This window comes from Suricata suricatta, chromosome 2 (genome assembly GCF_006229205.1).
Source record: "Suricata suricatta isolate VVHF042 chromosome 2, meerkat_22Aug2017_6uvM2_HiC, whole genome shotgun sequence".
NCBI classification, from domain to species: Eukaryota; Metazoa; Chordata; class Mammalia; order Carnivora; family Herpestidae; genus Suricata; species Suricata suricatta.
The window spans coordinates 148,217,657-148,241,090 of record NC_043701.1 but is presented as its reverse complement, the minus strand read 5'-3'; the positions used below and the strand labels follow the sequence as shown (position 1 = coordinate 148,241,090).

Here is a 23,434-nt window from a genome sequence, read left to right as displayed (position 1 = left end):
GCATAATATACAGACCATAAAAGTTACCATTTTTAAGTTTACTATTGAGCAGAATTATGAACATACACATTGTTGTGAAGCCATTGCTAGCATTCATTCTCCAGAACTTTCCATCATCCCAAACTGAAAGTCTGCACTAATTAAACAATAACTTCTCTCCCCCAGCCTGTGGCAACCACCATTTCGTTTTCTGTCTCTTTAAAGTTGACTACTTTATGTATCTTGCGTTAAGTGGAATCATACAAGATTTGTCCTTTTGTGTCTTCTGACATTCATTTTTGCATCTGTTTATTAAAGCTAAAATCTACCCATGGTACGAGACAATCAGTATCATCCTTGGCACAGTGTTTGCCTTCAACACGTTTTCTTCACTTAATCTGATTTACTTAGAAAGGGCGAAAGGACACGGACCTCCAGGGCCCGGAAAGAGCGTGCGCCTGCGCTCCGTGCTCTCTAGAGGGCGGACAAGGGCTTGGCCTGACCAGAGCAGAGATCTCGCGAGACTGTCAGACGTATGGCGTGAGGCGTGGGAGGAAGATTGAGCTCTCGCGAGAACTCTTCCTTTCGGCCCTTTACTTGTTCGGGCCGGTGTCTCTCCGGGGAAGCTTCCACTCCGATCGCCGGGCGCTGCGCTTGGAGCTGGTAAGAACCGCAGTGGCCATCAGGGCTTGCGCGACTCCTTCAGCCCTCACACTCTGGGCTGCTCCAGGGCGCCATGATCGCTTGGCCACCGGGCCTGGGCCTGCCTTTCCCGGCCAGCCTTTCCCTCGACCCGTCCTGTCCGGGGGTCACCTTTTCTTGACTGTCGGCTGGCCGGAGGCTGCTCTCTCCCCGGCTTTAACACACTCTCAGCCCGGGGGCCACCACCTTCTGCCTTTCCGCCTTTCCCGGCCCCGGGAGTGACAGCTGCACGGTTTTGCTCGCTCTCGCTAGGGTCTCATGGGAGCAGAGAGGCTCTCGTTTTTCCAGAAGGGGCCCAGAGCATATCCATGCCTGCACTGTTGGGTGGAAACGCGAGGAAGATCATGTTTTTTATGGCCGTCTGTGTGCCAGCACAGCGTTACCCACCATCTCCTGTAATACTCCTTGCAGCCCGAGAGGTAGCCTGATTCTCTCTCTCTCTCTCTCTTTCTCTCTCTCTCCCTCTCTCTCTCTCTCTCTCTCTCTCTCTCTCTCTCTCTCTCTCTCTCTCTTTTTTAACAAATGAGAAGAGCAAGTTTTGCTCATTCCGTGATTCATTCCACCAACAATCATTTATTCATTGCCTATGTGTTCAGGGTGTTGAGGCTATAGCAATGAAAGCAAATGGGCACAGCAATTATTTTTGTAAAACTAAATTCCTGTGGCGGGGCAACAGTAATATAAAGTCTTACGTGGCATGTGATACAAGGAATGATGCGATCAAGAATGACAGCAGTCAGGGCACTAGAGTCTGGCAGATCACAAAAGCAGAGCTCTTCACAGTACCGTTTTTTGGCGTCTTTTAATCAGGGTAAGGTTTTCCATAGCATAACTGTCTTTTGGATAGCTTTAGCTTTCCAGCACCCATTTGGTAATTTGGAAATGTGGTCGTATGGAACTCTTAAATTACTTCCTGGGGTTAGGGTGAGACGGGTATAGTTGGCTCATTTCTGCACTGGTGTCCTAGCCTGACATTTCTGAACTTGAAAGGCTATCAGACCCTTTGAGGAAGACTTACCCGGATGGTCCAGTGGAAATGGGGGGTGGTGCATGGATCTTGTAGCTTACGGAAGTTACTTGGTTTGCTTTTCGGAATGTTTGCTAGCTTGTCCATTTGTTAAGAAAGATAAATAATACATGTAAGGTCTAGCCCAGTAATGTTTCTTACTTTTATTTCTCCTTCCCCTTTTTTTATAACACTTTTGTCTTTTGTCCCCAGGGAAAATCATAGGGGTCTAAAGTTTTATGGGATTTTGTGTTTTTAATGTTTATTTATTTTTGAGAGAGAGTATGTGAGTCAGGGAGGGGTGGGAACAGTAAGAGGGAGACACAGAATCCGAAGCAGGATCCAGGCTCTCAGCTGTCAGCACAGAGCCCAATGTGGGGCTCAAACTGACGAACTGCGAGATCATGACCTGAGCCGATACCAGATGCTTAACCAACGGAGCCACTCAGGTGCCCTATGTTTTTTTGTGTTTAAATAAACCTCTATAATTACATTATCACGGTTGGGCAAACAGGTATTTCAAAAGTGGAAAAACATGGTGAGCCATGTAAGGGAAGGAAAATGTGATTCTCACGGGAGGGGCAGGGGAGGAGATATCTTATTTTAGAATTAGGTAGGACTTCCCTTTCCACCCCATTTTATTAAATCAGCTTAGCTGTTCTGTTCCAGAATCCGAGGAACTTGTGTAGGGGCTTCAGAAAACTGCAGGATATTCTGACACATCCTTACCCCCATTCGAAACCCTTTTGGCTAGTGTTTTATAATAATTTCCCTCCTAGAGGAAGGGAAGGGTTACCATATTGGAAAACATTCAGAACCAGTCATCATTGCTGCTGATGGATTTTTAACTCTCAGTCTCTTATCTCAAAGAATTAATATTTCCTGCTGAGGTTTTGGTGACTCAGTGGCACAAATTCTCCTCTAGATTGCAAGTTCACCAGTTTTTCTTCAGAGACTATTATAAGTACAGTCAGCTTAAGCACTCAATAAATATTTGTTGAATGAATACATAAAATCTTAATATTTAAATGACCCCTCTAACATTGTGTGGCTAAAGAGTTAAGATTCAGACCTGGGATTAAGGTTAAATCTTGGTTCCTATACTTGGAAGCTTGTGATTGTAGGTAATACATTTAACCTCATCAATCCTTAGGTTCCTCCTCTTCCTCCTCCCTCCTCCTCCTCCTCCTCCTCCTCCTTCTCCTCCTCTCTCCTCCTCTCTCCTCTTCCCTTTTTCTCTTCCTCCTCCTCCCCCTCCCCTTAGGTTCTTTATTTTTAAAATTGTAGTAATATGTATCTTCAATATTTGTGAGGACTAAATGAGATAATGTGTAAAAGAAAGCCTTGGTACAAAGATATATTAAATATTTACTGAATTCATTGAACAAATATTTATAGAACACCTACTATATAACAGTGAAGAAAAAGACAAAGTTCCTTCCTGTGTGGAACTTAACCTTCCAGTGTGTTTTCTGAAGTGGGGTCAGAAAATAAATGGTTTCTTCATGTCAGATTGTCATAAGGGCTATGGAGAAAAAGAAAATATCAAGCAGGACTGTGGAAGGAAGATTTAGCCTGTACAGGATAGTGAAGAATGGCCTCACTGAGAAGACAGCCTGAGGAAGTGAGCAGATCCCCTGAGGATGTAAAGGAGTGGGCATGAGAATATCTGGAAGAAAAAGCCAGGGCCGGGAGGTGGAAGCCTGCTTGGTATGCTGGAGGAGCAGCAAGGAGGCAATCAGGCTGGACTGAGCCAGCGGGAGAGAGGAGTAGGTGAAGAGGCGGGGTGGGCAGCAGTCACGAGGTTTTGGCAGGAATCCTGGAGCTGATCGTGACTTATTGAATTGATGAGCTACATAATAAAATATCTTGCTTTATTATCATACCCCATTCTCTGGCCAAAAGTGATAAAAATAGCTACAGGTATCCCTTGTTTTTTTAAAGCTTGTGTTATGCCACTTTGCTTTTACAAAAGACCTGCACTCATTATCTTCTTTTGCTTGCCAAAGAAATCCAAAGAGGAGTTTTGCTTTTACAAAAAACAGTGAAAAGGGAAAATAGTGTTCAGCGTGTGTTTTGCAGTGAGCCATTGTAGAGGCAGCATGCCACCCCAGCAGCTAGAGTGGCACCGCCAAGCTCCTTCCCTGGGAACTGCACTCGGCATCTCAGCAGCAGGCCACCACAGCTTTGAACTGTGTCTGTGAGCATTAGTGCTTTATCTCCATTTATTTTGTGCATCCATTAGAAAGATGTCACAAGGTAGCAGAAAATCCTCAGAGGGGGACCCTTTTTGGGGTCTGGGAATGCTCAAAAAATTTTCCATATAAATTAATAGTAATTGCTTCTTCACTTTATGCCATTTTAACTTAATGAAAGGTCACATAGGAACGCTCTACTTTTGGATAATGGGGGAAACTTTAATACCTATATAACTCTTTCTGTGTGTTAGGCATTACATATCTAAGTGCTTTACACTTAATCAGTCTTTGGGGGATTAAGAGTATACTTACCTTGATGAGCACTGAGTTAATACATGTAATTATTAAATCACTTTATTGTACACTGGAAACTAATACAACTATATGTTAACCACACTGGAATTTAAAAAATAAAATATATTAACCGTTGACTTTTTCAAAAGAAATGTACTAAGCCTCAGAGGATTAAGTCTTGTCACTATGCATGATATACAATCGAGTGTGTTCCTGGTTCAGAGTGCACTTTCTGAGGCATTGCTGAAGTTAGTGGAATCACTGTTTCTGTTTATATACCAGTTAGGTTGCAAGTCTAAAGTGACTATAAGCCTCGAACCAGTATGTATGTCTTGGCTTAAGAACAGTTTCATGAAGGCATTATAGATGTTCCTGGCATTTTCATTACTCTTCTTGCTACTTTTTAGCTCTCTTAATTAAAGCTTTTGTCTACATTTTCATTTAGGCTTTGTTTCAGTTATAGGTATGTCTGAGTACTTTGTTTCAACATAGAGCCCACAAACAATGTCAGTGGCCTAGGCTGATAAGTGAGCCAAGTTACTCTACTGAGGAGCTTTAAATAGAATTTCTGTGCTTGTCAGTTAAAGGAACTGCCCTATAGTCCTTTTCAGCTTGTCTTTGCTTGTTAAATTATAACACTGAGTCATAACATTGCATCTAGCCTACAATACCTCAGAGCCTGACATGGTAATCATTCTTTTTGAATTAGGTAGATTCACTGGCACGCGAATAAAATTGTTATTTTGAGACCACTCTTTTTGCTTCTAATATGAATGATTCATTATAATTCTCTTAGCTATTCTTATCCCAAGTTGTCATCCTTGATTTTGCCTGACTTGATTACTCAGTGGAATCAAGATATTCTTCTCTGGGGCTAGAAGTATGTTTGGGGGCACTTTTGAGGCTTCCAATCCTCTTATCCACCATTACCTAGAGTCCTCTACAAATGTGATAATTTGGTTCAGTGAAGGACTGAATAGTTGACAAAATAGGCTAAAAAGGTTTTTTTTAAAAACAGATTATTTTTTAAAATTTTATTTATTTATTTTTGAGAGAGAAGGACAGTGTGAGCAGGGGAGGGTCAGAGAGAGAGGGAGACACAGAATCTGAAGCAGGTTCCAGGCTCTGAGCTAGCAGTTAGCACAGAGCCTGATGCGGGGCTTGAACCCAGGAACTGTGAGATCATGACCTGAGCTGAAGCCAGACACTTTAGCGACTGAGCCACCCAGGCGCCCCAGGCTAAAAGGTTTTTGATTGTCAGTAAGGTCACTGATAAGAAGTTAAGTCTTTTAATACTTGGAAAATTACTGATTTCATAAGAACATAATCTTAGGTATCTTTTGAGTTTGACTTTGGCATTATTGCTAGTCCTACAAGATTTAGAGAAGGGGAAATAAAGCACATATTCACTTTTGTGGGAAAAATACACAAGATATTTATCATAAAATCAGGGATAAAATGTTATTATTACGGTGATAGTGGATGAGTAACATGTTTTCTTCTCCTTGACTGTATTATAGCCCAGACTTTTCAAGTTGAAAATAGGGCAGGGCCCCAGTTCTGAAAGCCTACCAAACTTCTGTTGTGTCAGCTAGAATTTCTGTGGTACTGCAAAATCTTGAGAAAAAAACATATCCAGAGTTGGCTATAAATACAGTTAATATTTCCCCTTTAACTTTCAGCTTTGCTGATGTTTGTGAATCTGTATAGCTGAGCTTTGATAGATCTGGTGTCAGGAAAGATACTTCTTCTCTGTGCATATCCTGGGATCATGGTTTCAGCAGCAATACCCTGCCAGTTTTGTCTTGTTTGAAAGAAAACTAAAAGTAAGCCTTCTGTTAGAATCATTTCCACCTCTGAAAAACCTTTCTGAATTAATGCAGGCCTTAGTGTGACATCATAGTGATTATCTGTGTTTAAAGAAGGATTATGCCATACTTATTCTGTAAGTCTGAACTTGGACATCTGTTTATCATTTATTTATCCGTTCATTTATCAAACATATATTAAGCCTCTGTTGAGTTTAGGGTCACAGCACTGCACAACTCCAGGAACACCATTCTCTTTAAGTCAGTTCAGTAGAGTGTGTAGTGTGTGAAGGGGGTTAATGCCAAGACCCCCTTACCAGGCCATCTGTTGAGCATAAGGGTGAACGAAGCCAAGTAAGACATGATACCTTCTCTTGGGAATCTTCAAGCTAAGGAGGCAGGCATGTAACATGTAATGAGTGGCATGTCACAGGTGTCATGCTGGAAACCTATACAGAATATAGTGAGTCCAGAGGAGGCAGCAGCTTAACTCTGTTGGCTAAAACCATTGAGGAGAGAGGTGCTTGGTCAGGAAAGGCTTCATAGTGGTGGCAACTTGGGCATAGTTAGAAAGTGGACAGGAGGGAGAAGGGAGCTGGTGCTGCTGACATAGAGAGTTGGGAGAGCCAAGTTGGACAAGGTGAACCAGCCTGGACTTTGCATGGAACAGCTGTGTAGCAGATCGTGCTGTGGGGGTTTCTCTGGAGAGACGGGAGAATCACGTTGGAACAACAAAATAGAGAACTTTATTGCCTTTATTAGAAATTTGGACTATATCTTGTAGGTAAGTGGGGAGTCATTGGAAAGTTATAGTTTATGTTCTCTTTAGATGATCTACTAGGAGTGGATGGTTCATTCGTTCTGAGATTGTTATTATTGTTGAAATCTTGAAGCAGAAGAAAGGTAAAATGCCTTTTAGAACATAATCATTTTATAAAGATGCAAGGGCAAATAATGAAGCTTAAGGAGCTTGCAAAGTGGTTTGAATGCAGAATTTATGATTTTTTTCTTCCCCAGTCTTCTTATGTTTATGTAATAATTTAATAAATCACATCATTGTTGGCATAAGCTGACAGAACAAACACTGACTTTCAGTAACTGTAACTTGGGAATTCAAGTGAGGGAGGGTTGGAGCATTTAGTGTGTGGAGGCCTTGGTTGGGATGTTTTAGACGAGTGTAGGGATTATCAGCAATGTAGGTGATGGCCAACATAGTTTCTATTTTATGCACATTGTATTTTACAGGGACACCTAAAAGATAAAAATTTTGACATCAGTTATAGTTTGACAGACTGAGAATTCCTCCTTTCTAGCCATTTGACTTAAAGTACAAAGGGCCATAGGGGTGCCTGGGTGGCTCAGTTAGTTAATCATCTGACTCTTGATTTTGGCTCAGGTCATAGTGTCATGATTTGTGGCATTGAGCCCCTGTGTCAGGCTCTGCACTGACATCATGGGGCCTGCTTGGAATTCTCTCCCTCCCTGCCTCCCCTCCCCACCCAAAATAAATAATAACAAATAAAAAAACTTTAAGAAATTGTTTTCTCATTCTGTTGGGGAATGAGTGTCTGAAATCTGATCCCAGAGACTTTGTGCATCATAGATAAAACAGGCGCCTCCACAAACTCTGTTCATCTGAAATCTGAGGGATGCTTAATTGAAGGTCATGACATTTTGTGCTTTCTTTTTGTCATGCGGTTTTGCTTTACTCTTATTATTTATAAAAATCATTTCATATACAAGAGCAAGTATTTTACATTAATAAAACTGGTTGCAAGGGAATGACTTGAGCTGTCTAGATTTTATTTTGTCTTCTGGCCTGATTGGATATGCAGGCTGTAAGGATTGTTTTTGGAGCAAAGGGCACCAGACTAGAAGTACCATTAACATGATAATCATATAGGAATACTCTGTCAGGTAGTGTCCTAAACATTTTACATGTATCAATTCATGTAATTCTCATTGAGTTGGGTCCATTATTATTGTCCCCATTTTACAGACCAGGAAACCGAGGCACAAATTGGTTAAGTGACTTGCCTGTAGTTAGCATCTAAGTGGGAAGCAAAGTTTTGTAGTCAAATCGTCTAGCTCCAGAGTCCATCCTCTTCTTTGTATTCGTGCCTCTCTAGGTAACGCTCTCATTTTAACTTACGTATTCTCAGCACCTAGAATAGTACTTGGCATCTGGTAGGTTCTATAAGCAAGCTTTTATTGAATGAAGAGCATCCATGACTGTCTTAACAGCGGCACTGGACTTTGGCCGTGTGCCAGCATGTGATTGCTGTGAGAGACAGACACTAGGGTACAGGTAGAGGTGTGTCACACATATGAGGGGATGTCTGGGAGGGTCTGGAACAAAAGTCAAGGGCCGAACCTCAGCTAGGCTGACAGTGGTGATCTCAGGAAACAGGCTACTAGGAAGGGACATTCCAAAAATAACTCGGTAAGCCTTCTGACTGACCCACGTTTATTATTTCTCAGTTATGATTAGCAGCAAAACCCTTAAGTGCTAGAAGTCTTGACGATTTGGGGCACGGAGCGCGGCGGACACAGGATAAAGGTTGGAGAAGCAGGGCCAAGGAGAGGCTGGAAAGGAGCCCCTGGCGTCTGTAGGCCCCTGGCTTCCGGCAGCGGCGGGGCGGGGGTGGAGCTTTGAGAGAGGCTGCGGGGGACCTCAGGGTGGTAGAGCAGGATGGGGGCGTCCCGATGGGCGGAGCCTCCAGGACCGCCCCCGGCGCCGACGTGCGCGTTCCCGGCCGCCGGGGGCTGCTGCCACTTGTGGGAGGGGTGGGGCGGGGCGCGGCCCGTGGCTTCGGGGACCTTCAGCACTTGAGTCCAGGATAAAGCAGCCTCCGGCTCACCTGGCTGGTGGCGTGGCAGAGACTGGGCGTGCGGGGTACGTCGGGCAGCCCAGGGCGGCAACGGGAGCCCTCGGAGCCGGCTCGCCGCTCTGGGCAGGGGAAGGGGCTCTGTGGCCCGGGCTGCGCGCAGGCGTGCTGAGAGGTGACCCTGCGGGCTGCGGCTTCCTAAGGGCGACTATGCTCTTAGAAAGTGTTGGGGAACCTGGAAAGTTGCATGAGTCATTGTTGCTTTTGAACTAGAAAAGTCTTGGCTTTAGGTGGGGAATTTTGTGGTCCATTTTCAGTTACTGCTTCGGAAAGTTGATGTACTGGGGTGGATTGCTTGTAATTAGTTGTATAAAGGTAGACCGATTCTATCGCAGTGAGCTCTGAAGTGTTAATCTTGAAATATGCTATAGTGATTTCATTATTATCTTTGTTTAAGTCTCTTCAGGCATTAACCTTTATTTGCGAGGTATAAAAAGTTACGGAGAATCAGATCCTGAATTTCAAAAATACTTATCTTGATAAAGATTTAAACGTGGGCTGGGGCTAGGGTAATATATATATATAGCCTTTGAGTGAATGAATTGTGAAATAAAAAACCTTTTTTTTTTTTTAACAAGAAAGAACGTGTGAAGTGAAGAAGAAATGTCTCATGGTAAAATGGAACATGGACTATTATTTCATGATTTTTTTTCCCTGAAAATTTGTACAAACGGTCCATTATATATGGTCTCATCAAAGATAACTAAATTGGCAGTATTTCAAATTTAGTAATCCATAAAACATAGATGTATGCTGTGGGTTGTTGTTTAGTGTGTGGGTTTCTAGCAATGATTCGGATGCCAGGAAAATAACTAAAAAGAGGACCACTGTTTTTTGGAGAGGAAGTCAGGTGGGTAGGGTGACAAATACTGAGAGCTGGAAGGTGCAGTTAGAGATGACCTGGTTTGTCTTCATTCAGACAGACGGATGGAATTCTGAGTGATTGTGATTCAGTACAGGATCCAGGGCTGCTGCTGTGTTCTTCATGTTTGGGACTGGTACTTGGCAGTATTTTGATTATTCTGAACACGTCATGATGTGCACGAGCATTATTTATTTTGTTAGCATTTTCCAAGGAAGAAAGTTCTGAAAAACTGTCTTAATTGATTGAGGACTATGAAAATGGACAGAATCTTAACGGAAGTTATTTCAGTAGTACAATAGTATCCCATTGGAATGTTAATTTCTTTTTGTTGTTGTTTTTGGAATGTTAATTTCAAACTCTAGAATTGGTAAATAAAAATAATTTGTGAGTGATCACACACTAAAAGAAGAACAAGTTGTTCACAGAGCATCCCGGACTAGACCTTAGGAACTTTAGTTCTAATCCCAAACCTGTTATCGTTGTGGTCCTTTAGATAGGTCATTTAAATTGTCTGGGCCTTTTGTGGCTTCATTTGTAAAATGAGAATAGTCTACTGAAGAGGTGTCAAAGAGTTTTTCAACTTTAAATTGTGGTTTGTGTTGGTCACAAGAGGGTTATTGCTTTTTGGAAATTTTATGGTTAAACCATATGATAATGACTTAGCTTCATTTGTGGTTAGTTGCTCAATTCTGGTTTCAAGGTCTTTAGATTTCATAATTAGATTTGTGCAAACCACTGTGCAAAGATGGCATATATAGTTTGTAGAATTCTGGATTTTCCTGGAGCTTTATTTGAAGGGTTTGTGTGTCTTTCCCTCCTACTTCCTCCTACCCTCAAATCTAGGACAGGAATCCTAGAGGCAGGGAAGTTTTTTGGGTTTTTTTTGTTTGTTTTTAGGTTTCTTATTTTATTTTTGAGAGACAGAGAGAGACAGCACGAGCAGGGGAGGGTCAGAGAGAGAGGGAGACACAGAATCTGAAATAGGCTCCAGGCTCTGAGCTAGCTGTCAGCAGAGAGCCCGATGCCAGGCTCGAACCCACGAACCATGAGATCATGACCTGAGCCGAAGCCGGACGCTTAACCGACTGAGCCACCAGGTGCCCCAAGGCAGGGAAGTTTTAGAAGCACTTAAACTTTAGACTTTGTCTCAGAAAATATGCATTTAAGACAGTCTTCTTTTGAAGGTGGTAGGGCAGTGGTTTGGATTATAAAGATGAATAAAAACAGACATTTTAAATAGTCTTTAATTGATTTGCATTTTAGAATGAGAGCTGATTTTTGGTCCAGTCTTTTTAAAGGTAAGAAAATAGGCACAATAGGCTCTCAGATCTGAAACAAATGGTGGATTGTTGAAAATGACTATATGAACTAGTTACTTCATACATGTCTCTCTGGATGTGACATTTAATAAAGCTTTCATAAAGCTAGGTCAGGCTTTACCTCATTGTGATTTGAATTCACCTGTGTAGTGGAGCTCTTAATTTCGGTTCTGAGGGCTTCCTCCTCCCTGCAGTACAAAAAGGCAAGTCTTTGCAGAACTACTTTCTTGGGATCTAGGCTATAGAAGCTGACTGCCCCCTCCACTGCTGCACAGGGAGGTGAGGGAGACAGCCCAAGGCAGCAGAGAGACCAGCATCCTGGTACTGACCAGAAGGAAATGAAACTGGTTTTCTTAGTGGCTGACAAATGGGCTCTAAAGATCCTTATTAACAAGATGACTGTTTTGAAGGATAGCACTCATTTTAATTTGAAAACGTGATAAACATGTAGGAAAAATCAGTTTTGTAACTTAAATCTCATCCTGCCTTCTGTCCATAGCTGATAAGGAGAAAACCCAATTTGCCATATTTTGTTCTTTTTAGACAGTTGCATGGTACTTGTGATTGAGGGATCTAGTAATAACAGTCAGCACTTAGATGGATTTCAGTTTGCCACCCATATGTAGAGCTCTGGAGTTTAGACATTGTGATGTGCATTCTAATTTAATCTTATTGATTAAATGTTATGCTGTGCCAGGCATTGTGGCATTCCACACAAATGGTGAAGACCTAAGAATGGGAAATTTGGCACAGGTCAGATTTGGTTAATAATTGGAAAGACAACTAAACATGCTTTGCATAGAACTCTAAGTGCAAAGTGCAGTAACTTGTAATGAGGTGACACTCCAGTTCTCCAAGTTTAAGCCAGCACTTCACTGTGTGGCACAGGTATTTTCAGAGTCCCTACAGTGTGCACCAAGTATACACTAATTCCTGTGCTCAAGACATGGCAGCTTTCAGTGTGAACAAGAAGTGAGCAGAGTAGTGGGGCGCCTGGGTGGCCCAGTCAGTTAAGTGTCTGACTTATGTTCAAGTCATGATCTCACAGTTTGTGAGTTCAAGCCCTGCATCAGGTTCTGTGCTAATAGCTCAGAGCCTGGATTTTGCTTTGGATTCTGTGTCTCCTCCTCTCTCTCTCTGCCTGTCCTCTGTTCATGCTCTGTCTGTCTCTCTCTCTCAAAAATAAGTAAACATTAAATTAAAAAAAAGTTAGCAAAGTAGTTACAGCTGGTGTTGGAGTTTTGAGGGTTGAAAAAATTTCCCCCAGGGATTCCTCTCAAATTTAGTTAAGGAAGCCCTTCCTTTTTAGAAGTCCTTACGGGGAGGGGCTCCTGGGTGGCTCATTGGGTGAGCATCTGATTCTTGATTTCTTCAGCTCAGGCCATGATCTCAGGGTCATGGGATTGAGCTCCATGCTGAAGCATGGACCCTGCTTCAGATCCTCTCTCTCTCTTGCTCTCTCTCTCTCTCTCTCTCTCTCTCACAAACCCTGTATTGGATGAGCCTCACTTCTCTTATCTCTCCCTCTCTCTGCCTCTCACTCACTTGCACCCCCTCTTTCTCAAGAACAGATTCTCTCCCTCTGCCCTTCTCCCCCCACCCCCACGCACACACACACTCTCTCTCTCAAATTTTTTTTAAAAAGTCATTATGGGGAAACAGACTAAGGTAACAAAACAACAGTTGGAAATTAGAAAGTTTCCTGAATTGCTTTTAGTTTCTTAGAGGATCTCTAGTTCCTCACTTGGATCATTTCCTGAGATGGTCAAAAGAAAGCCTGTTAGGCTTCTTCCTCCCACTGTTTTATTTCTGAAAGTGGGGATCACACTGCTTTTGTCCCTTTCTAGCTTCTAGCTAGCTATCTGGTCCTAACCCTAGGCATGAAGATGCAGTCTAGGCCAGAGTTCGCTTTGTCTCAGATGAGGAGTCAGCCACTTGGAGGACTCTACACTGGGTAGGCTGTTGAGCTCAGAGCAACCTTCTCTGAGAAGGTCCTTGCTTTCAGAACCGATAGGAAGTTCTTTCATCTATAGTCTCAGATGTCTCATGTTAATCCTCCTCTACCCCCTACGGGTGATCCTGAACAAATCTAAGCCTTTTTTGACAGGTCGCCAAGTATTTGAATGTAGTAATCATGTTCTCCCAGAAACTTCTCTTATCTGGGCTGAACAGCTTCCCTTCCTGGAGAAGTTTTTCATGGTTTTAGAGTCCCTTTCCATATTCTAAATGCCTTTTCTAAAGTGTGTTATTCAGAAAAAAATTTCAAATTTAATGTAATAAACATGGAAGAGATTAGTCCTGTGACAAATGCGATACTGTTGGTAAATGCAAATAGTTTGTTATTTTTCTTAGACCCTGTACAGTGCTACCTCATGTAGAGCTTAATTAAAAATCTTCATCCTCTTAAAAACATTTTATTCTCTTTTACTTTGTCTTCCCCCATTCAAGTTTTTAAAATTTATGTTTTGTTGAATAAGATTTAACAGCTGTGTAGAGATTGTTTTGGAATCTGTTTTCGTCAAAATCCTGTGTTAACCCCAACTTTAATGTCTGTCTTCTATTTTTATACATGTACTTAGGGAAAACAGTTGAGTAATTGGGGAAAACATACCTCTAAAAACTTCACAGGCTGGCTGCGGTCTGTTATCCTTTGAGTTGTTTGTAAAAAAAATAACCCATTCAGTTGTAGTTCTATTTAGCTCATATTCACTTTGTCCTCGAAGACAGTGTATAACCTTGTCACAGGCCGCACTGTAAAGCATCCAGATAGATTGTGGCTGCAGGATTATGTTGAGTGGCCAGTTTAGTTAAACTATTCAAGAAGGAAATAATTTTGGTATCACACCCCTGCTGGGCTACACTGATTACTGCTTTTTTCTAAATGTTTAGAAATGATCTCTGATTCTAGGTCTGTCCATGATAGACACCAAACGTCTTCCAGGGGTTTTGTCAAGCTTTGCTTCATTGTTTTTCCAAGGCTCTTCTATCTCAGTGTCATATTATGTCTTGGTTATGTGCTGTTCTTTCACTTCTGTTTCTTATTGCTTGTAAACCTAGGATTGTTAGAAAACTCCCTGTAGCTCCCACACCAATGCTTATTAAGCACTTCCCTTATATCAGAATCCTATGAAAGTGTTTTGTTAGATTTACATTCTTGAGAACTTCTTTGCTATGAACCCATCCCTAAGTTCTTCCTAAATTAAAAAAAAATTCCATCTAAAAGAGAAAAGGGGGAAATACATTAAAATTTCCTTTTTCTCAATAAATTTAGGTATATGCCAGATCTAAGCAATGTTCTACACTCTGTTTACCAAGTTACTGGTTTGTAGCTTCTTTCCAAAGTAATTATGGATCCTTCGAGACCTTTTAGTCTTCACCTCTAAATCTGTAAGACAAGAACACATGCCCCCTGTGATTTTATATGTGTTATAAATAGAAATTTATATTCTAGTGTTCCTTTAACTTTTTGGAGGCTATATATTGCTGTATCAGTTTAGGAAAATTACCGTTTTTAAGGAACAGTCTGTTCACATGCAAGTGTCACTATAGATGCCTAGAATTAAATGGCAGGAATGCAGTAGTGTTGAGCAGGAAGGAAGAAACAGTATTTATTGATATACAATGTGCCGGCTTGACTGGTGGACATAATCTAATTATGTTAGTTATTGGGAACTGGTTGTAACGCTCATTTGGGGGATGATTGAAAGGTTGTTTTTGGTTGCAATTACAGTGCAATTTAGATTTTTTTTTTTCTTTCAAAGGAACAGTGAGCAGAATGAGTGCCTCCCAGGACCAGAGTGGCTGCTGCAGTAATAGAGAACCCCTTTTGAGGTGTTGTGATGCACGGAGGGACTTGGAGCTTGCTATTGGTGGAGTTCTCCGGGCTGAACAGCACATTAAAGATAACTTGCGAGAGGTGTGATGTGCGCTTTTTTCTTCCCTTGTCTGGGCTTTTAGCACAGGGCTGGCTAGAACATGGCCAAGGGCTTGACTTCTCAGTGCCAACCAGAAAGTCGCACCCCATGCCTTGGATGGGATGCCTGAAATGTTAATACTTTTGATCCCCAAGGGAGACTAAACAGATGGTAGAAGAATCTGGAAAACCTTGTACCACCATAAAGAGTTAAGATCGGCATGCATTGTGTGTGGTCCCTGTGCCAAGCACTGCCATCAATAAAGCATAACAAAATGAATGAGCACTACTGCTCAGCTGTGTCCTTGATGCATAAAGGGTGGCACTTCATCATGTCCCCTGCCATCTTTTAACTTGGTGGTGGCGTGGTTCTATAAATAACTTTATCTGTTAGAACAAGCCAGAATGAAACCTTTTTGTTCCATTGACCTAATAGTACTCTGTTGGTGAGTGGGAAGACCAAGTATTACATGACTTTGAAATACAACTTTATTATATAGAAAAATTTGTTTTAAAATTGTTTCTTATGTGAATTCTCATGGATAATTTATGGCCGTTTTGATTTCTTTCCTTAGGATTTTTATATTTGTCCTTTTCTGAATCTCTGTTTATGCTTCCAGAAACATTTAATTTATAGTTTTACTTAAACTGTCTGCCCTAATGGTCTTAGCTATTGACATGTAGCTGCACATCTCTTTACTGAATTGGCTTACTGTAAATGGATTGCTCATTTGTAGAGTGAGAAAAAAGATAAGGGCTATTAAGTTAATACTCCTGTCTTATTGCACTGATGAATTTGTAAGACTATAGGTTTTCAAGTTATATGGAAAACTGAGGGGGATCAATGTTACATATTATTTTATTTTCTCTTGATTACTTAGGCCACCCAAATAAACCGGTTCCTCTTCAGAGGGAAGGCGTATTGAATAAGGAGTTTAGAGCCTATGAATGTCTTTATGGCTGGAATTCTTACATTGGGTCTATGGGGCTTTGGTGGCTTCATGGGTGGGCTTTGGGACCTAAACCCTGAAAGTAGAGGCAAAATTTTGAGTATATAATATGTATTTTTCTGGGGAGATGCTCCATAGATGTCACTGGGTAACCAAAAGGATGTGTGACCTGCCCAAAGTTTAAGAACCTCACCATTCTGTGGGAAACACTATTCTTGGGGCTTACAACAGTAGTGAAACTAAAAGGTATGCATTTTCTAGGTCAAAGCCCAGATTCACAGTTGCATAAGCCGTCACCTGGAATGTCTTCGAAGTCGTGAGGTGTGGCTGTATGAACAGGTAGATCTCATCTATCAGCTTAAAGAGGAGACACTTCAGCAGCAGGCCCAACAGCTCTACTGGGTAAGGTGGTAATTGGTTTGACTGTGGCTTTTGGTTTCCAGAGAATGTCTTTCCTATAATTAGCATTAATATAGATCAGATAGAGGTTTAATCTCAAGTGCTAACTTGTTAACTTGGATATACTCGGTGTGGCTAGATGGTTTCATCTTTTTCTTACAGTTACTGGGCCAGTTCAATTGTCTTATTCATCAACTGGAGTGCACGCAAAACAAAGATCTAGCCAATCAAGTCTCTGTGTGCCTAGAGAGGTAAAGATGTTTTTTGTTTTGACTTTTGGCTCTTTGGCTTTGATATGTTTTTTGAAAAGTCAATTTTTTTTGAGAGAGAGAGATATCAGGAGTGGGGGAGGGGCAGAGAGAGATATCAGGAGTGGGGGAGGGGCAGAGAGAGAGAGAGGGAGGGAGGGAGGGAGGGAGGAAGGAAGGAAGACAGAGCATCCAAAGCAGGCTGTGTGCGGTCAGTGCAAAAGCCCAGTGTGGGGCTAAACCCTGTGACTACTAAAACCTGCAGGCTGTGAGATCATGACCTGAGCCAAAGTCTGACACTCAACTGACAGAGCCACCTACGCGCCCCTAAAAAAGTCAATTTTATAACTCATTGTTTGTTTTGGATTTAACTTAAGACTTCTCTTTTTCTGTGATAAGGTCATCCTACTTTATTTAATATTACACTGGGTGGTACATAGTAAAGTCATCTACCCGTGATGAGTTTCTTAGAAAAGTTGTCATTTCAGATTACTCACAGTTTGGCTTTGTTTTAGATTAAAATAGTTACTTCTTAAAAATAGTCAGATTTTGTTTATTTTTTTCTCCAGGCTGGGCAATTTGACCCTCAAACCCGAAGATTCGACTGTCCTACTTTTCGAAGCAGACACGAGTGCTCTGCGCCAGGCCATCACCACATTTGGGTCCCTCAAGACCATGGTGAGTAGTGTTAACCTCAGATAATTCATAGTGCACTTCTCAGATCTGTGGACTCTTAGATGGTCTTTAAAATACCACATTTTTACTGTGAATAGTGGCTTTCTTGAGAATTTTGTAAACCAGAAGTTTCATGTTCTGAGTAAGTTGATTGAACATTAGGCTGTGGTGGTTCTTGGATTGTGGTACTGATTCACTGATAATCTCCAGAATTCATCTTGTACTTATTTATTTTATTAAAATCTTTTTATTTTATTTTTACTCATTTTTTAATGTTCACTTATTTTTGAGAGAGAACACACAAACAGGCAAGGGGAAGAGAGAGAGAGAGACACAGAATCCAAAACAGGCTTTAGGCTCTGAACTGTCAGCCTAGAGCCCGATGTGGGGCTCAAACTCACGAACCATGAGATCATGACCTGAGTCGAAGTCAGACGTCCAACTGACTGAGCCACCCAGGCGCCCCTTTTTATTTTAGTTTTGAGAGAAAGAGAGACAGCACAAGCAGGGGAGAGGCAGAGAGAGAGAGAGAGGGAGACACAGAATCCGAAACAGGTTTGAGGCTCTGAGCTGTCAGCACATAGCCTGATGCAGGGCTCAAAGTCACAAAACTGTGAGATTATGACCTGGGCCAAGAATCAGATGTTTAACTGACTGAGCCACCCAGGTGCCCCAATCTTGTGTCTCTTTAAATAAGGCCACACTTTTTTTTTTTAAAGATTTTATTTTTAAGTAATCTCTACACCCAGCATGGGGCTTGAACTTACAACTCTGAGATCAGGAGTTGCCATGCTTTACCAACTGAGCCAGCCAGCAGGTAAGGGGCAGAGAGAGGGAGACACAGAATCCCAAGCTGTCTCTTTTGTCAATGAGGAGCCCTACACCAGGCTTAAATTCATGATCTGCAAGATCATGGCTTGAGCTAAAATCAAAGTTGGATGCTTAACCAACTGAGTGCACCCTGAATGGTCTTTAAAGAACCAAACATGTTCTCACTTGGGTCTTATTAAAAGCAGTAATAAGGGTGCCTGTGTGGCTCAGTTGGTTAAGCATCCGACTTCAGTTCAGGTCATATCTTGTGGTTTGTGAGTTCAAGCCAGACATTGGACTCTGTGCTGACAGCTCAGAGCTTGGAACTCGTTTCGGATTCTGTGTCTCCCCTCTCTTCCTGCACCTCCCCTACTCATGCTCTGTTTCTCTCTATCCTTCAAAAATAAGTAAACATTAAAATTTTTTTTTAAAGCAGTAATACTACCAATTCTGGTGAATTCTCTTGTATGATAATAGTTATGTAGTAGATAGAGAATTCTCAGATTTCATAACTACTTGTAGGTCATTGAGTTTAGCATAAAGAATATTTTAGTGAAATGGTAATGGTTTGCTCTGTGTTTGACATTTAGGAATTAAGTGTCACTTTTTTTGGAATGAAAGCATAATTTGCATTTCAAAGATTAATTTGCTTTTATTTTGTAGCAAATTCCTGAGCACCTGATGACTCATGCTAATTCATCATCAAATATTGGGCCCTTCCTGGAGAAAAGAGGTTATATCCCATTGCCAGAACAGGTAAAATGTCATTTTGTTTCTGGCAAGGGAGTTATTACTTGGCTTATATTTCTTTTGGGTTTTGACTGAATCACTTTTTTTTTGGCTACCATTTATTTATAAAAAGACACAAGTGATACTGAGTTAGTTTATGCAATTAAATTCTCCTTTTGAGACTGAATGACAGAAATTTAGAGGTTTTATAGATGTTAAGAGAGAAAGCCAATGTTAAGAATCCATAAGAAATTATCGTTAGCTCTCTGATTGGGGTGGTTCTCTCTTGGGGAACCTTCTCTTTATAATTCATAGAGCAGATTTACTTCTTAAGGGAATGTGAATATAGGCTCCTAGATGTTTTGTGTTGGGAAGAACCCTGGAGATGAGGTATGCTGCTTCTTTTATAACTGTGAAGATGGAGGCTTAGGGAAGTCATGTGACTTGTACAGGGTCAGCTGGAAGCCAAAATTAGAAAACTTGGGTATCCTTTCTTGGTGAACTTTTGACGGCATTTGGCACTGCCTTGTTAAGCAGTGAGGTATTATGTGATTAGCAGAAGGCCGCCTCCAGCACCGTGGCTGTCTCTCTCAGTGAATGGCTCCTGGGAAGCAAACCTGCCAGCCGTCATCAGGCTCCTTACATACCCAGCACCAACCTCCAGGACTGGCTCACGCAGAAGCAGGCCTTGGAGAATAGTCAGGTGTGTTGCTGCCTTTATTGTTTCTGAGTAGATGCAGTAATATATGGGTTTAGTTTTTAACATTTAGAGTATGTGTTTAAGTTTTTAGTTCTAGTCTTGAAATACTTTTATGACATTTTATTACAAGTGATACCTCTTCACTATAGGTAAGTTAGAAAACAGAGAACTATAAAGAAATACAAACCCATAACGTCAACATACAGAGGGAACTTTTAACATTTTCATTCATATGCTTCCATTATTTTATGTGTACATATACTTAAATCTGTAAGTCGTTTTGGCTAGCAAGATTTTTTTCTCCAGTAGAGCACAAATATATTTCTCTTTCATTTAACTTCTTCCATAAATAGTTTATTTTTTCCTTCATGGTATATTTTATTGATTGGCTATAACTTAAACTCCACTTTTTCTGAGTATAAACAAAGTTCCTCTGAACAGCCAGGAGTTAATTTGTGCACATCCTTGATTAATTCCTTAACAGTAAAATCCTAGGAATTTAGAAATTGCTTTTCTAGAATATAATTCTGCACACCCTTTAAGACTTTTGATATGCACTGCACTGCCAGTTTGGCTTTTCAAGAAGTTGATAGCAGTTTATATTCAGAAGAATATGCAGAATATTGAGGGTGCGTCCTTCTCTGAAACTTGTCCAATAGCAGTAGTCATTTATAAGCTTTGTTGTTTTCTTTGAATTTGATACAAAGTAACAATTTTACTTTTGTTTTGAAGTTTCTTTGATTATGGAGGTTGAGTATTTTTCATGTTTATTAGCCTTTGATGACTTGCCTAATCATATCATTTGTTCATTTTTTCTTCTTTATTCATAAAGGCATATTATGTAGAACTCCTAGCTACTTTTCTATCAAATATGCTACAGATGCTTCCTCCTAGTTTATATTTAATATGTTTCAGTTTTTAAAAAACCACAATTATGTTCTTCAATGATGTATTTTAATATCCCAGCAGAGAAATTCTTTGTGTGTTGGCCATACGTACTTAAATTTAGAAACACTGGGCAGTGCAATAAATTTGCATGTAGAACTCTTGAACCCCAAAGCAGTCATAACATACTGGTGAACTAATACCATGTGCTTCTTACGTAGACTTCTGCCAGAGCCTGCAGTTTCTTCAGTAATGTCTGGGGCAACCTGAAGGGCTTAGAGAACTGGCTCCACAAGAGTCAGCAACAAGAGGTCCCCGAAAAACCAACTTCCCAAAAGCGTAATAGCTATTCTACTACCAATTCTTACTCCATTGAAATTGAAAAAGTTGGAGATCTGGAGCTTCTTGATCAAGATGAGATGGATCTTTCTGATTGGCTGGTGACTCCTCAGGAATCCCCAAAGCTGGAGAAGCCTGGCAAAAGCAGCTGTGAAGCCAGTGAGAAGTTTAAGCTCCTGTTCCAGGTGTTCCAGGAGCCCTACAGTGCAAGTGATTGGCTTGTCAAGCCCGATTCCTGTACCAATTGTCGGGGCAACCAGCCCAAAGGTGTGGAGATTGAAAACCTGGGCAATCTGAAGTGCCTGAATGACCACTTAGAGGCTAAGAAACCCTTGTCCACTCCCAGCGTGATTACTGAGGATTGGCTTGTCCAGAACCATCAGGAGCCATGCAAAGTAGAGGAGGTGTGCAGAGCCAATGAGCCCTGTACGAGCTTTGCAGAGTGTGTGTGTGATGAAAACTGTGAGAAGGAAGCTCTGTGTAAGTGGCTTCTGAAGAAAGAAGGGAAAGATAAAAATGGTGTGCCTGTGGAACCAAATCTTGAGCCTGAGAAGTATATAGATTCCCTGAGTGCGTGGCTCTGTCCTTCCAGAAAAGAGGCAACAGAACAAGCTAAGACAACAAAGGCAGTGGCTCCTTCTAGTATTGTCAATTCCTTCAAAGTCATAAGGAGCAGTCCCCTGTCAGAGTGGCTCATCACCCCCTCCCGCAGAGAAGGATGTCCCAAGGAAGTGCCTAGTACAGAGGACAGAGCTGGCAAACAGAAGCTTGTGAACCTCTCGGCCACAACTGACGAGGTCTTGCCAGGAAGCAAGATGGGAAACCTCAGCCAGTTATCCTCAGGGGAAGACAAGTGGCTACTTCGAAAGAAGGCCAAGGTGAGCACAGCCATCACAGTAACACCATTTGAAATGTATTTAATAGACTTGTACTTTCTTAATCCCAACCTTAAATATGTTAACGTTGTTCGGTCTAAGTATTAATTTTGATGCCATATTAGAAAAGAATGGAAGATTTGTAATTATTCAGACTGAAATTTTTATACATTTTCCAGGTTCCCAGTCCCCACCCAGCCTGTTTTATTGGCGGTCTATGGAAAAGATTAAACAGCTGTACCTTTGCTGTGGCTTATTAGAGATAATGGCCAACATTTATTACAAAATGGCCAGCATTATTCCTTAGACACTACAGTCTTTAGAAAGTGAATTAAGTTGGTCTCTTGCCTCACAGTTGTCCTGTAACAACCCACCCTTTTTGCCTTTTTGTCTTCTTGCAGGAAGTATTACTTAATTCACCCCTGCAGGAGGAACGTAATTTTCCCCAAGACCGTTACGGCCTCCCAGCAGTTTGTGACCTCTTTGCCTGTATGCAGCTTAAAGTTGACAAAGAAAAGTGGTTGTATCGAACTCCTTTACAGGTGGGTGTACAGGCCACTGGTGTTCAAAACAAAACAAAACAGATTTTAGCAGCTTGTGTTTTGTCTTCTGTATGAATTCATACTTTGCCCATTGAACTCCTTTCCTGTTAATGGTATGTGTATGAGGCAAGGGGGGCCCGGGGGATCATAGCAGTTTCAGGTATTTCACTTGAACTTGCTTTATGAAATAACTAGGACACCCCTGAATGTGACCTTTCAAGAGGATACAGCAGTCGGGAATTTTCAGAGCTTGTGTGGATTCTAATAGTTTATTGAGAAATTAGAGCTTAAGGTGGGGAGAGATTTGCTTTTATCCTATAGTGAAGGGATTTTTAATCTGTGGGCTTTCTTTACAGATGTGAAGAGATGGAACACTGAAGTCAAGCAACTTTTCTGCAGATTATCACACCTCCATGAGCCGAGTGACTGTGTGGCTTGCCAAATCATTGTGTTTCTGGGCCTGCCCAGTCAGCTTCATTCCTTTCCTGCCTAATTTTGAACTAGTGAAGAGAAATAAGTCATCTATGAGTTACTGTGTAAAAGAAAAAGGCTGTTTGTCGATGCTGAGGTGATTCAGTTCCTTCTTACAGAAGTATTAACTTAAATTCACCCTCCACTAGAAGCACAGCATCTTGGTGGCTAGGTCTTTTTCATAAGCCTCCACAGCTCCTTAGATTGGGTTGTTCCTATAAGTACATTAAAACACTGTAGTTTATAAAATGAAGTAGTTCTCTAATGTGTGTCGAGGTATTCAAAAGCTAGTAGACGTCCCTAACCTTACTTTGATTGCCCTCCTTTAGATGCTTCCCTTGCTGTGGGGTTTTCCTCCGTTGGTGGTGGAAGTAATGATTCTTCTGTTTAATTAATTCATATAGTGTATTTCACACAAATAAGTTAACTCTGCCAATACATTGATTTTTTTTTAACCAAAAGGTGTATTAACAATCTTGCCTTTTTTTTAACATTATAAAACTTTACATGTCAGATTCTACATTATTTTTCTCCTTTTGAAAGAGACTCCGCTACTGCAAATTTTCTTTTTCCCTTTTCTAAATGTTACTCAAGTATCTCCTGTATTTAGAAGAGCTCCACATTGCTTCAAGACTGTATTCAGGGTAGCCCTAGCCACTTGAAAATATTCTGTACTCCAGGCAAGAGAGCCCTAGTGCTGACTCATCAAAGAGCAAAAGGCAAGACTTGTTGGAAATGCAGTATTTGAGCTATTTACTATCCTGAGTTATTGGTGCAGCCTGTGTAAATGGAAGCTGAGCTTGACACCTGGTGCTTTTAACTAGGGATAAAGTGTCCTC

General features: G+C 41.3%; 1 protein-coding gene across 2 annotated transcripts; it reads left to right on the top strand.

Moving 5' to 3' along the window:
- The first annotated feature begins 538 nt into the window (after window positions 1-538).
- Window positions 539-22,848, top strand: NCOA4 (nuclear receptor coactivator 4). Of its 2 annotated transcripts, none has more exons than XM_029932129.1 (10): window positions 539-642; window positions 14,821-14,975; window positions 16,184-16,324; window positions 16,484-16,572; window positions 17,139-17,247; window positions 18,718-18,810; window positions 19,343-19,486; window positions 20,590-21,585; window positions 21,984-22,124; window positions 22,481-22,848. In XM_029932129.1, the coding sequence occupies exons 2-10, from the start codon at window positions 14,835-14,837 to the stop codon at window positions 22,484-22,486; spliced, it is 1,860 nt and encodes a 619-aa protein (XP_029787989.1). In that variant the 5' UTR covers window positions 539-642; window positions 14,821-14,834; the 3' UTR covers window positions 22,487-22,848. The 2 variants fall into 2 exon arrangements, with proteins under 2 accessions (XP_029787989.1, XP_029787988.1); XM_029932128.1 differs by lacking the exon at window positions 539-642 and adding an exon at window positions 8,797-8,883 and having other exon boundaries at window positions 19,340-19,486.
- Window positions 22,849-23,434: the final 586 nt, after the last annotated feature.